Source organism: Clupea harengus, chromosome 9 (assembly GCF_900700415.2).
Source record: "Clupea harengus chromosome 9, Ch_v2.0.2, whole genome shotgun sequence".
In the NCBI taxonomy this organism is placed as follows: Eukaryota; Metazoa; Chordata; class Actinopteri; order Clupeiformes; family Clupeidae; genus Clupea; species Clupea harengus.
Window position 1 is genome coordinate 7225590 of NC_045160.1, and position 12933 is coordinate 7238522.

Genomic DNA, 12933 nt, shown 5'->3' on the forward strand with positions numbered 1-12933 from the left:
GATGGTGGCGTGTGTACTGTTTCTCATTAAATAAACTCACAAGACACATCCTGGAACTGAGCTCGCATCATTTCCTGTGAGGCTGTTTTTACTTGGCTGTCTTTATATAAAGGATATATCTGCACAGTTCACATATTCACAGCATTTCTCAGGCTTGATGTTTGTTCCGAGGATCTGTCTCAATATTTACATTTAAAAGTAGTAGTAACTCCTATGAGGCACAGATCAATAATAGTTGAAGTTTGACCGCTTACAGGGCAACTGCCAAACATCAGGCAAGCATTTCCCATTGTCCATTTTTGTCTCCCTCTCAATTTAGGAGTGGATCAACAGAGTCTCCATTCTTAAATTATCACGGTAAGATATCAAATATATTTACAGACACGATTATAACTCATTTCTTTTGTCAGATCCAACATTTGATCTTGAACAGTTTCTCGATTCTAGGTATAAATCACTTTAGAAACACTAAAGAAATGCACTTCATTAAAGAAGGCTAGTATTTTGGAGCTCTAGTGTTAATGAAGGCACTTCAGGTCCGCTACTGTTTGATTTCATTGTAAACTGTTGCATGTCCAGGTGAAGAATGTGCTTATTTTGCTAATTCTACACTTAATGTGTATATTTGCCAAGATGAGAGGGTCACTAACTGTAACTCATTTCTGACCTGATCTCCAGTTGTTTCCAAAGTTGACAGCTCCTGGTGTTACATAGAAAACACAGATTATGTAGACGCTCAGGTAGACTACCAATATATGCAATTTGTTTTAATGTAGGATTTGGAACTATATCTTCATTAATAAGATTTCTTTGGGGATTCTGTTTGCTCTACGGTCCTGGACTGTCTAAATTATTCACACAGCCACGTCTCCATTTATATTCTTATCTGGAAAATGTAAATAACACTCGTGATATGAGAAGTACAAAAAGTACTTTTTGCAGTTGTGTGGAGGCTGAAACACTGTTAATCTGTCGAATGGCATTTGAGCAACAACTAGAAGACCTTTAGCCCCTAAACTTTAGTATTGATCTTGTTACTAGAAAAGGAATAGGGGTGATTGCTATTTACATTTACATTTACATTTAGTCATTTAGCAGACGCTTTTGTCCAAAGCGACGTACAAGGTCGTTACTCGGTATCATTTGTTGTGTAGTTTATGTTTTCAGTTTTAAGATTTGACCTGCTTCAACATGCTATTCTGTTGTTCACACAGAATTTGAAGGGAGTAAATCACTGTAAGGCTGACTCAAAGTGCCAAAAAGAGAGGGACAGGAAAAACAAGGATATATTTCAGACCAATCACACTAATAATTACAGGTAAGTCATTCAAAAGTAATTGTGGTTTTGATATTCTCTTACACAGTGACATAAAAGACTAATGAAATTGTTGGTTGAAAACATTAAATGTGGAGACATTTACAAATAAGTAAACAGCTTAGAATGGATATCGGATAGTCATCATTGGCTATGGAAACTGTTCAAAGTCCAGGAGGCCTTGCTTGTTTGTTCCTCTCTGCCTTTCTAATTGTGGTCAAAATGTTTCTTTGACAGTCCGCTGCTAGGACATGGACTGTAGACTACTTGCACTCCTACTGCTTTGCCACTGCAGACATGGATGGACAGTAAGGCCTTGACATTTTCAACAAAAAAAGAAATATAGTTGAAAGAAATATAATCACTTGCACTTATGTCGTTATGAGCCATAACGTATTATCTTCTCATCTCATCATAGGATGAAGAGGTGACAGACGATGGGAAGATCCCGTTAATGCCCCTCATTCCACTGATGGCCAGTAAGCCGATAGAGGTCCGCACCAGTCAATAGCATGTGAAGCATGATGGAGATCATTTCCAAACACTGTTAATGACTTAAGAATATAATAATCAAGTGCCTTGTATTATTAATTACCTTATATGAATCATGTAGTTATGTAAGCAGGAACATGGCCTTTCTGTGTTTCTGCGTGTGTGTAACTTAGAATATTAGGTGCCACTTAGTCTGCATATGTACAAGAGCATGTTTAGACCAGAGGTGATAAGAAGGGTCGAATTGTGCTTCTTCCGACCTTGTGCAAAACTTCCACCCTTGCCTCGGACGTCAGAAATCCACCACGTGGTTATCCTTGCTGAACGCTAAACTTCTGTCTATATAAACCTTGTGCGATGTGTTTAATATTGCTTCACTTTCAGCCTTGTGCTGGGAGTGAGCCCGATTGCAATTGTTGTTTGTCTGATAAATACACTCCTGAGGTAACTAGGGTGAATTTTCACCTAACAAAGCACATGGTGCCAAGGGAGTTTCAGAGGCAGCAATCATTGTATCTAAACAGCATGATCTGTTTCAGGATTTAGGGACGCTGCCAACTGCAGGGCCATCGCCATCTCCTGAGTCCACAAGTCAGTGTGACTTGTGGACTCAGGAGATGGCGATTGGAGGAGTGCCTGACGGTACAGAGCAAACCACAGCGCCACGAGAGAGTACATCAGAGGAGGAAGCAGATGGCCTGTGTGCCGAGGTCTCGGGTTCAGCGCTCAAGGAGGCCATAGGGAATGGGATCATGAAGCTGGGTCTGGAGCTCATGGAGAAGCTGCCAACAGGGCCTGAACAGCCCAATGTGATCATCTCGCCTCTCAGCCTCTCCCTGGCACTCTCCCAGCTGGCCTTGGGTAAGGTGGTGGAGTGGTGACGGCTTCAATAATTCATATTATTTGTGAGGTTTACAGGATAGTGGGGGTACTGAATGCAAAGCACTGTTCAGTCACTTCCGACACTGACCTAATGGGAAAACTTTCTTTCAAAATCTTTTAAACCTCTTGCTTGTGGCATCACCTTCCATGGAAAAAGTGATGAAATATCACTGCAAGTGTCAGGGCTGGGGTGTAGAATGGCACGTTATCGCACTTAACAAGAATTCCGAGGAAGCGCCTGATAGACTGTGTCTCTTCACCTCTTCAGGAGCTGTAAATGAGACGCAGCAGTTGCTACTGGAGCATCTGCATGCAGAGGCCCTGCCTTGCTACCATACGGCACTACGCAGCCTCCTCTACCATCTCCAGAAGAGCAACATTCAGATTGCCACCCGCATGTACACTCAGCAAGGTAGGGGAAGGTTTTTAAATCTTTGAGGATAAGAACGAGAGGTAAACATACCTGTTATACCCACTAGCAGCCCAGGCTATTCACTGTCCAGTTTTGTCTTCCGGGTCAGAATGTGGACAATGTAAGAACAGCTTTTGCACCACTATGTCACAAAATATATTGCCAAAATACATAAGCTAACCAGCAAGCTAACTTGTGTTTTATCTATGCCAACTGTGCTGTCGTACTGTGCAAATCTGTTGGCTAGCTAGCTTTTTAAAGTTTGGGGAATAACCTGTAATACCTCACTAGGTATATTAAACCCTAAAACACTGACAGAGTGCTTCGGGGGGTTCCACCATCTCATCACTTCAGATAAGGCAACTATGCTTGGGGTCGTTTAAGACCGTTTATTAGTGCATTGTATCTGAAAGTCTTCATAACAAAAAACATCCTTCAGACATACCTTATTCCAAAGGACATGGCTCCGGTTAATTCCCCACAATTCGGGGATTCGGGTGTTAAAGTTAAGTCAAATTATAGTATCCTCCCCATGTTTTAAGACACTGGCAGATTAGCATTAACCAACATGTTTGAAATATTTTCAAGAGCCTAATGCTCTGTAAGAATATTGTAAGAAATTAATGATTTTCAACTGATAAAATTATAATTTTTTTTTTTTACAGGATTTGAGCCCAAAAAGGATTTTGCCCAAATGTCCCAGGAAATGTATGGCTCCGAGCCAGAAGTGTTCGCTGGGATAAAGGAAGTTAATGAGTGGGTAGAGAAAGCTACCAATGGTCAGGTGACTGACTTCTTGACCAGCCTTCCACCTAATCTAGTGCTTATGCTCCTAAACGCTGTGCATTACAAAGGTAAGCAAAATACAGAACATCCGTGACAGACTCTCAGCATGCTGAATAGCCATTCAATTATTGAGGTATTTTTAATCTGTGATGTTTTTGTGTTTCTCACTTTCTGAGCTTTTGAAGGATGACTCCAATCAGATTTGTTGAGTAATCTCCATTTATCTCTCAGGAAAGTGGCAGACACGTTTTGATCCCCGACATACCGCCAGTGATCTTTTCTACATTGACAACAAGCATATTGTGAACGTAGAAATGATGGTTGAACCCAAATACCCCCTGCAACTTCTCATTCTTAATGAGCTTGATGCTCAGGTAACTCTTCCTCTGCTTTCTTTTTCAGACAATTTTTCATTATTTGTGGCAGTTTTTGATGCGTTTCTTTTTTTCTTTCAACCACGTATTCTTTTTTTTGCCGTCTGTTGAAGTCTGTTTGTCTTCTTGTCATCTGCAGGTCGCTCGTCTCCCATTTAGAGACCAAATGAGTCTCCTAATAGTGTTGCCCATGTCAGGACAGGTGAACGTAACTGATATTGCAGCAAAGCTTAATACCTCAGACCTGTACGCTCGTTTTCCAAAGGAGAGGAGCATGCAGGTCCGACTGCCCAAATTTAAGCTGGAGTATGGTCAAGAGCTGGAGGAGGCCCTCACCAGCATAGGTAAGAAACAACTCTGCATGGACCAATGCCATCAAATAATGCTGACTAAACCAGAAGAACTCTCCTAGCAAGATAGTAAGATCATGTGCATTTGTTACCTCCATTTTCCCCCATAGGTTTGGGAGAGCTGTTTGCTGGTCCAAATTTGGCTGGCATCTCTGACAGTCCCCTGCGAGTGTCCAGCGTCCAGCACAAAACCAGCATGGAGATCACAGAGGATGGAGCTGAGGCTGCGGCAGCCACCAGCATCTCCATCTCGCGCTCTAACCCCACCTTCAGTGTCAATCAGCCGTTTTTCTTTGCCCTCATGGATGACACGACATTAACACCTGTCTTCCTCGGAGTTGTCACCAACCCAAATTCTGAGGCTCCCTCCATGGTCCAGGCACCAGGACGGCCAGATAAAATGGGTTTCCCTGTCATAAAGGACAAGCTTTTTGCTGACTCCAATGGTCACCCTCCCAAGTAAGGAGACCTCTGTTGCATCCTGAGTTTAAGGGAGATCACCCTGAATTGAAGACTGCCCCCCTGATCACCAAGGATGGACAAATCCAGTGACTATTAACAAATCCGGAACCAATTCAGCCCCGTACTGCAGAAATGGACATAGTTGAGAATGTATGGATTTTATGTCTGCAAAACATTAATTTTATATTGTATAACAAACATTGACGCTCCTTTTGACTTGAGATTTTAGATTTTTAGATTATAAATTCATTTTAAATTATCCACTACTGTTTTAGATTGAGGAACATTTTAAACAAACTTTAAACATTTTTTTCATGGTTTTAGCCTGTAAGTGGATAACAATTGAAAAACGGAGGTATTAAACATTACATTGCCAGTATCACACCCTTGTATGACTGATCACTAATATTTCAATTTCATTCAGTTTATGCAAAGCATAGGCAGGCTGTGCATATGTGTGTGTATGTGTGCCATGCTTGCACATGGTCAGCTGGTCTGTTTCTTTCCCCTGCAAGTGCAATTACTGATATTAAAGTGCCAAAATGGCAGTACACTCAAATAGCCTATCATTTCCACAGCAATTCACCAACATGAATGGGCAAAAAGCAACGTGACAGTCTATCTTGCTTATCATTTTTTCCAGACAGAAACTCCTAATACAATGTCAAGAAGCAGGGTACTGCCTTTACAACAACATTTTGTGTGCATTCTAGCACAGCATTTGAGACCTCAACCTCAAAGGGGAAAGATTAAAAGAGAACCGCATCTCCAAATTTGCCAGTGGCCTGTGCTGATCATAGATGTTTGAATAACCTATGAAGGTAGAGAAGACAGAACTTGTTATTCAATATTAGTTTTTCGTTAACATACTGGTACCAGTAAGAGGGTGTCACTCACACTCATGCCCATTAGAAACAAGAATGACTGCATGTAAGGCTATGGGCTATTGACTTGAGAGCATAAAAGCAGATGTCAGATAGAGAACAAAATAGAAGACCTTTGCTATTCCACTGTGAAGTAATTTGTTTAACAAGACCGCATGTTTTTTGTGCAGTGACAAAAACATTCTGTGAATATTCTCAGGATGGCAAAAATACACTGAATATCTCATCCCAATCATCACTTCCAAAAAGGGCAGCTCATCTTCCTGAGGAGCGAAAAATAAGACTGAAGAGATTCACTGCAATTAGCACTTCATTGCTCAGTCAGAGGCTTATCTTACGCCATACGTTAAGTAACAACACCTTGGACTTGGACGCGATGTAGCTGAGGAGGTAGGCTAGTTTTTGAAGCTTTTCAATTTCAGAGTGGCATGTTACTCAGCCGAACCTGACTTGAGCTTCACCTACGGCTCTATTGGTTATCTGCATATAAAGAGTGTAGACTGGGTAAAAAAAAAGCACGTCTATCCTGACATTACAAGTAATGTGCCAAATATAACTCCTGCTGACCTACAAGCTACAAGGATGAAGTATGAAGGCTAGGCCTATTCAGCTATAATTAGTGGAACATAGCTTTCAATGCACAGTCCGAAATTTTAGGCTAACTGCTTGCCACAATGGCAGTTTTGTGGTCAAACATAATATATTGACTCGCAAAAAGATTCAACAGATGTAAACAGCGATAAATAATTATGCTGTTAGTTTGTGAAGTCGACACCGGATGCAGATAGGATTGGTCAGATGACGTCAGGGAAGTTGTGTACAATCACACTCGATTCGCGCGTTTGGAGAAAGTTGGCGCGTATGCTTGGCTCTAACAGGACACATTGCAGAGAAACCAGGTGTCAGCGAACAGTAGCAGATCATCCTTACTCCATTTACTTGTACTGAAGATATGGCTGTTGTTCTGTCAGATGGAGCCATAGAGGTACTTTTATTTTTTTGTCACATTCATGTTCTTTTTGACTGGTTTTTACACAGTTGAAAAGCTGCTGAACAAAATTGTGCACTGTGCTAACAAGTTAGCTTTTAAGCAGTGCATGAACGTCAACTAAAATGGAAGTTTAAAATACTTTTGGGCAAGAACGATGTGTCAGTGTTATCCAGTTGAATGCTTGTGCAGTTATGATGCATATAAAAGTAAACCCTATTAGTGTTGCCTGACAGTTGGGCAATGAAGACTAGCTAACGTTAGATATTTAGCTAACAAAGTTAGCCAATGGTATTAGCTAATGGTGTAACGTTAGATGGCATCTAATCTGGGTGAGGGAAGGGCGAACGCCAAAATACAGTTGTTAGAGTATTATCACAAGTCTTTGTACAAATACAGTTTGATAGCAGGACATGTAGATAACTAAATAACAAATACCCGAATTGCAGCGCGCTAGTTGGCTAGCTAGTCATGCAGCACCGTTAAAACCATGTTGATCAGACTTGGAATGCACATCATTGTAACTAACAGCTAAAAATGGGTAACTGTACTTCATGTGCTGACTAGTTGACTAGTACAAATGCGATAGAAACTAGCAGCTGATACAATTCAGATGTCACGTTGTTTTACAAGCATATCCTCATGAGGGCTGTAATGATATTGTCTTACGTGGAGGAGGTTGTACTAGTGTTAGTGTAAGAGTGTGGTCTTCGAGCTCTGCGTTCTAGTATTGACCATAAAAAAAGCCTGGGTAGTTGTGCTAGTAACCCAATGTTAGCTTGAATGAAGACACATCAGCAGGTTATTGTGCAGTTATTGGAGACCAAGTCATGATAACAAAACAGTTGGCGATCCAAGCAATACACACCTCGTAATGTATATTGCTATGGATGGATCTTCACTGTGTCCCTTTCTCTTGGCAGGCTCTAACTAAAGGCCAAGATGTCAACAACCCAATGTTGCAGTTGGTGGTGTGTATGCTATCCTTCATTCTCTCTGTGATCCATCACAGCTTACTACTGTTATGCATTATTATTTAGACTTTGACACAGTTTGTCACTGTCATGTGGTAACATTTTCAGTGCTGCTTAAAGTAAACCACTTGTGTAATGTATTTAGCCTCATTCTGCTTTTGCATCTCTCTCCCATACAAAACACTGCTGTTCTTTTGCTTGGCAGAATATTCGCAAAATTGATGGAGGGAATGGCCCAGTTCGATTCCGGCTCATGATGAGTGACGGACAACACACTATGTCCTGTAAGTAGCCTCGTTCCTGTTTCAGCCCCATAATGCTCCAGTATGAGAGACCTGACTTTTGATGGTATTATATAGCATTTCTACACTAATGTAACTTTGACAACTTGTTAAGGGCTTTGTTTTATATCCATTTAGTTGGCTGCACCTTACAAAACAGACCACCTAGCAGACCATATTAAGAAGAGTAGCTGTTATTTGACCTTCCCTAAAAAAAGAGGGTAAATATAGTTGTAGTGGAGCAGCACTGGGCTTGTAGAGTTTCCCCCCGCATGTTTGTTTTATGCAGTGGGAAGCGCCCCTGGCTGGCCAGCAGGAGGTAGTGGCTGTGAAGTTGAGTGGAGTTTGTGTGCCAAAACATCAAAGGGTACAAAATATCCCAAAAAGAATTGATTTCATCCTCTTCATGTGGTCGGGTTTAGCCAGAAGTTGGGATGACCCGTTGGCTGGTGGATAACTAATGAAAACTCAATCGCCTATTAAGCAGCACTTTGTCTGTGTTTCACTTTGGTGTTTGTCCCAAAAGAAACTTGGCTTAGTTTGCTGGGACGGATGTGTGTAGTGTTTCACAGTGGCCCTAGATAAAACCAGTGTGCATCAGATGGAGATTTCTGTTGTGACTGATTTGTGTTTCTCTGCTGCAGCTTTCATGCTCTCCACCCAGCTCAACCCTCTGGCAGAAGAGAATCAGCTGGCACCCAACTGTGTGTGCATGCTGAAGAGGAGTGTGACAAACGTACTTAAAGATGGACGGTAATAGCTCTGATTGCACTCTTTGTGTTGCAGTGTCATTTTTGTACAGGGCCATGTGTGTTGGATCAGGATAGAGGATACTAACACAGTCCACAGAATTCACTCTGAGTGAGCGACACACCTTGCATACGTGACCACAGATTGCTGTCTTTTTATCATAATTTAGTTTTATGGGAAGCTAGAGGTCTGTCTGTTTATTTCTTAGATTATTTATTTAGGACTTTCATATATTACGTCTCTGTTAAACTTTAAACACCTAATTTCTTAAACAGTGTGCATTGCATTGATTGCATGGTCTCCCTTTGTGTACTCCTTTTCACCTGTCCCCTCGGTGCAGACGTGTTGTGGTGGTCCTAGACATGGAAGTCGTGAAATCGGCAGAGGAGGTTGGCGGTAAAATTGGTGAACCCACACCCTATGTTGAAGGTATGAAGCCAACAGAGTTTTATGCTAGTCATTGTTCTTTTCTCCAGTAAAACTGACGACTATTTTGGCCTTGCCTGTTAGTGAGGCTCATGTGACTCCTCTGTCCTTTCTTCGTCCTCCCAGTACTGAAATAAAGTGTGTGTCCCCCGTATATCCATCCTGTAGGTCAGGCAAAGGCCCCACAGTCCGCAGTGCCCAACCCCTCTGTCCGCCCCTTGCAGCCCCAGAATGGAAGTGATGGTAAATGACAAATAAGCCACGGCATACTATTCATCCATTTTGAAATATGCTGGATGGAAGTAGGTTGGGTTTTTCTGTGCAAAAACAGGTTCTTTGTTGTCTGTTGTATTGGCCCTCTTGAAGTTTTTAATTCATCTGAAATGTAAAAAAGGCCAGAGGCACAACTATTAATCTTGCATAATGTGGGTCAGTGTGTGCAGGCCCCTGTGCTTACCAGCAGGTGGCAGCCTACAGGCCTGTAGAATTGTTCATGTGGAATAATGTTGCCTCCTTTTGCCTGCCTTGGTCCATAACCTTGTGTGCAGCTGTAGCTCACTGTAGGTATGGACTATCTGATCAGCCAGTGAGAATGGGGGGCTATGGCATTGGCTAGAAGTTGGGGGGCGTATTTTGTGGAGTATTTTGAGTTTTGTGTTGAATCACATTAGATGCCATGTATTGACCGTGCACCCAGGGCTCTACGCTAAGGTTTTCCCCAAGGAGTACATGTGCTCCTAAATGAAAACATTTAGGAGCACACAAAGAAATTTAGGAGCACAGCGGGTTTTTTTTATGCGGAAGTAAAGCATGTAATTTGTAACCTATAGTTCCAAACATTGTATTTTCCAACGTTCAACCCCATTCATGTTTAGTGTTTCCGAAGCAAGTTAGCTGGTAAATTGATCAAATTACTGCATTTGTTCATATTTCAACACTTTAGTGGACCTCTTATCAATTGTTATTAGTAGTATTTTATATAGCCAGCTTTACTTAAAGTTTATTGTAAGACATAGCTTGTTAGATTCTAAATGCAGTTTGAGTTAGACTGTAGGTCTGGACTGTAACGTAAGCAACACTTTCACTGTAGCTAGCTAGAGAGCACGTGTATCATAACCAGAAGTCTGTTGGTTTATAGTCTGTCAAATTAGTTCTAGTTATTGGTGTTCGTTAGCATACAAAGTTAGTCTTCTCTTATTAGCCTAGTTAGTACATCTGATTAGAGCTAGCAACAATGAATTGCAGATTAAGGGGTCCCCTATCTCAGTGTTCATTTTGGCAGCTATTTTAGATTTAGTCTTAGTCTTAAGACAAAAATGCATATTAGTTTTAGTCACATTTAGTCATTTTTATCCTTCTTAGTTTCAGTCTAGTTCTAGTCGCATTTAAAAGTCCATATTATAGCCACATTAAACTCCTTTCCTTCCCTTCTCAGGTCCAGGGACCCCCTGTGTTGTGTCTACAACTGCATAATAGTCAAGCTGGCAGTACTTAAATTGTGGATGCAATTAGTCTCTAAGATACAGATCTCTTAGTATATGCCTACAGCTGAATTCCAATTAATTAAATGTAAATAATCATTTTAAGGCAATACTTAATTAACAGAATTATCATTCAAATATAAGAGAATATCAAGTCTAGATTTTCAAATGATGTGATAGCACATTACAACTACTATGCCTACCTGGCCTTAGAGTTAAATCAACCACATATCCTCCATATGAATTGCTGTGCAATCTGATAACCAACAGATTTAGCTAGGCGGAGAGTTTTGACAGTTGAAAGTGGTGCCAATGATAATAACAATTGCCCAAATAGACAAGGATATTTAAACCAATCACATATTCATTTATTTTTTCTTCATTAATGTCATGCGTGGCCTGTCCTATAGTCCATTCTGCAATGAGTTTACTAGCTAGCTATTGATAGCTAGTATAACTTAGCTAGGATATGCTACCACATAGTTAGCTAAAGTTAGCTAGCTAAAAGTTTGCCAAGGCTAACGGGAGGCTTAAATCGAAAATTACTACTAGCTATCCAAGCTGACACAACCTATACACTCGACTGCCCCTATGAAGTTAACTTAACGTTGGCTAACATATTCTAATAACTAGTTATCATTGACAATTACTAACTAAGTTACCAAACTCCTTTCTTGTCTTAAATTGAGCAGTTGCTGGTGTGAGCTACAGTATGGGAGCTAGCAAAGCCATTTCTAGCTCTGCTTCACAATATTGCTGCCTAGTGTTATAAGTTAATGTAATACATAAATGTTAATAAAGTATCAGACATAAACAGGATACAACACACCAGTAACCAATTGATATTATGTGTTAATATACTGAAAATGTCAGTAAATCGAGGTGGTGCTGCTGTCTGTCCCGTCGAAAACCATTCAAACAGGTTGCCAGCAGTGGGTTGTTTGCGAGCTACTCACCTATACCAAGTGATCACATGTCGGCGAGATCGTCGTAACTCTCTATTTATATGGCTCTGGCCCATTGGTTGGGAATAGTCGCTCTCATTTGCATGAAGTTAAGCGCGTCATCTTGCTATGTTCACATCCTGCAGTCGCGACCCTGTCACTTGTTTCCATATGAAATATATGGTATGCTTCACTACTTCGCGCTGTTGTTCGGTGTATTGACAACAGCCCGTCACTCGCGCACTGTGCTCGTAAATTATTTTTCAAGTTCGCACATACCTATTTTTAGGCGCAAATGCGAGTGAAATACTCGCACTGTAGAGCCCTGCCATCACTGAATTATTATATAATAATAATAATAAAATAATAAGAGTTGCTGCTTCCAAATTCCACCTTTTGGCATTTATTTCTGAAGATTCCTTGTCAATGATGCTGGTGTCTGCTTTGGATTGGACAACTTCTCCTTTAGAAAGCAGATACAGCATTTGTAGAAGTCTCAATATATTAGGCCTACAGATTCCCCCTAAATGTATTAACCTAAAATTATTAATTTGTGTTATTAGTGTGGGTTATTGGCTAGTTCTGACTAGTGCTTAGTTTGGCTAATATTGAAGAGATTTACTCTAGTGAAGTCTTTGTAATCACCTTAACCAAACCCAACCCCTAACCATAACCATCACTGGTAGTTAACAACAGAGTTTCAATCGAATAGTTTGTTTATAATCAGAGCATCTGTAGATAGTCTATAGGGGACCATCCAAATATAGTGTCTAAATTTTGCAGCACACACTTGAAAACCTGACGTGTATTAGAGGCAACGTCTTTGCCAGATGTGTTCTGTGTAGTCTTTTATGTTCTATTTCCTTGTTTTTCTTCAGGTATGGCCAAGGGCTCAGCCAAACCAGCATTTGGCAAAAAGCCCCTAGTTGCCCCCAGTACACCAGGAGGCACATCCAAAGTTGCCCCCATCGCCAGCCTGAATCCATATCAGTCCAAGTAGGTCACACATGTTTCTGGTGTGAAGGAAAAGAAACCTGCACACATTTAAACAATGTGAATTGTTGTGTATGAAGCAGCCGTTAGTGAAGATTTATCAAGTTCTATTTTCACCTTGCTTTAATGGGTATTAGAG

The 12933-nt window shown here is 40.9% G+C and overlaps 2 protein-coding genes across 3 annotated transcripts in view; both read left to right on the forward strand.

Moving 5' to 3' along the window:
• Positions 1–149: 149 nt before the first annotated feature.
• serpinf2b (serpin peptidase inhibitor, clade F (alpha-2 antiplasmin, pigment epithelium derived factor), member 2b) lies at positions 150–5455 on the forward strand. The gene is made up of 10 exons (XM_012825248.3): positions 150–357; positions 1215–1318; positions 1553–1623; positions 1734–1808; positions 2347–2668; positions 2958–3101; positions 3767–3955; positions 4119–4261; positions 4401–4605; positions 4722–5455. Exons 3-10 carry the CDS (start codon positions 1567–1569, stop codon positions 5072–5074), a joined length of 1488 nt encoding a protein of 495 aa, XP_012680702.2. The 5' UTR covers positions 150–357; positions 1215–1318; positions 1553–1566; the 3' UTR covers positions 5075–5455.
• Positions 5456–6724: 1269 nt separating this feature from the next.
• rpa1 (replication protein A1) overlaps positions 6725–12933 on the forward strand; it is a 29677-nt gene continuing 23468 nt past the window's right edge. Inside the window, exons 1-7 of one of the 2 annotated variants that reach the window (XM_012825239.3) lie at positions 6726–6942; positions 7869–7916; positions 8125–8203; positions 8845–8953; positions 9291–9379; positions 9545–9619; positions 12680–12797. In XM_012825239.3, coding sequence (XP_012680693.2) covers positions 6910–6942; positions 7869–7916; positions 8125–8203; positions 8845–8953; positions 9291–9379; positions 9545–9619; positions 12680–12797 — 551 coding nt within the window. In that variant the 5' untranslated portion in view covers positions 6726–6909. Of the gene's footprint in view, positions 6943–7868; positions 7917–8124; positions 8204–8844; positions 8954–9290; positions 9380–9544; positions 9620–12679; positions 12798–12933 lie in introns of both variants that reach the window. The other variant, XM_031573215.2, reaches the window with a different exon arrangement.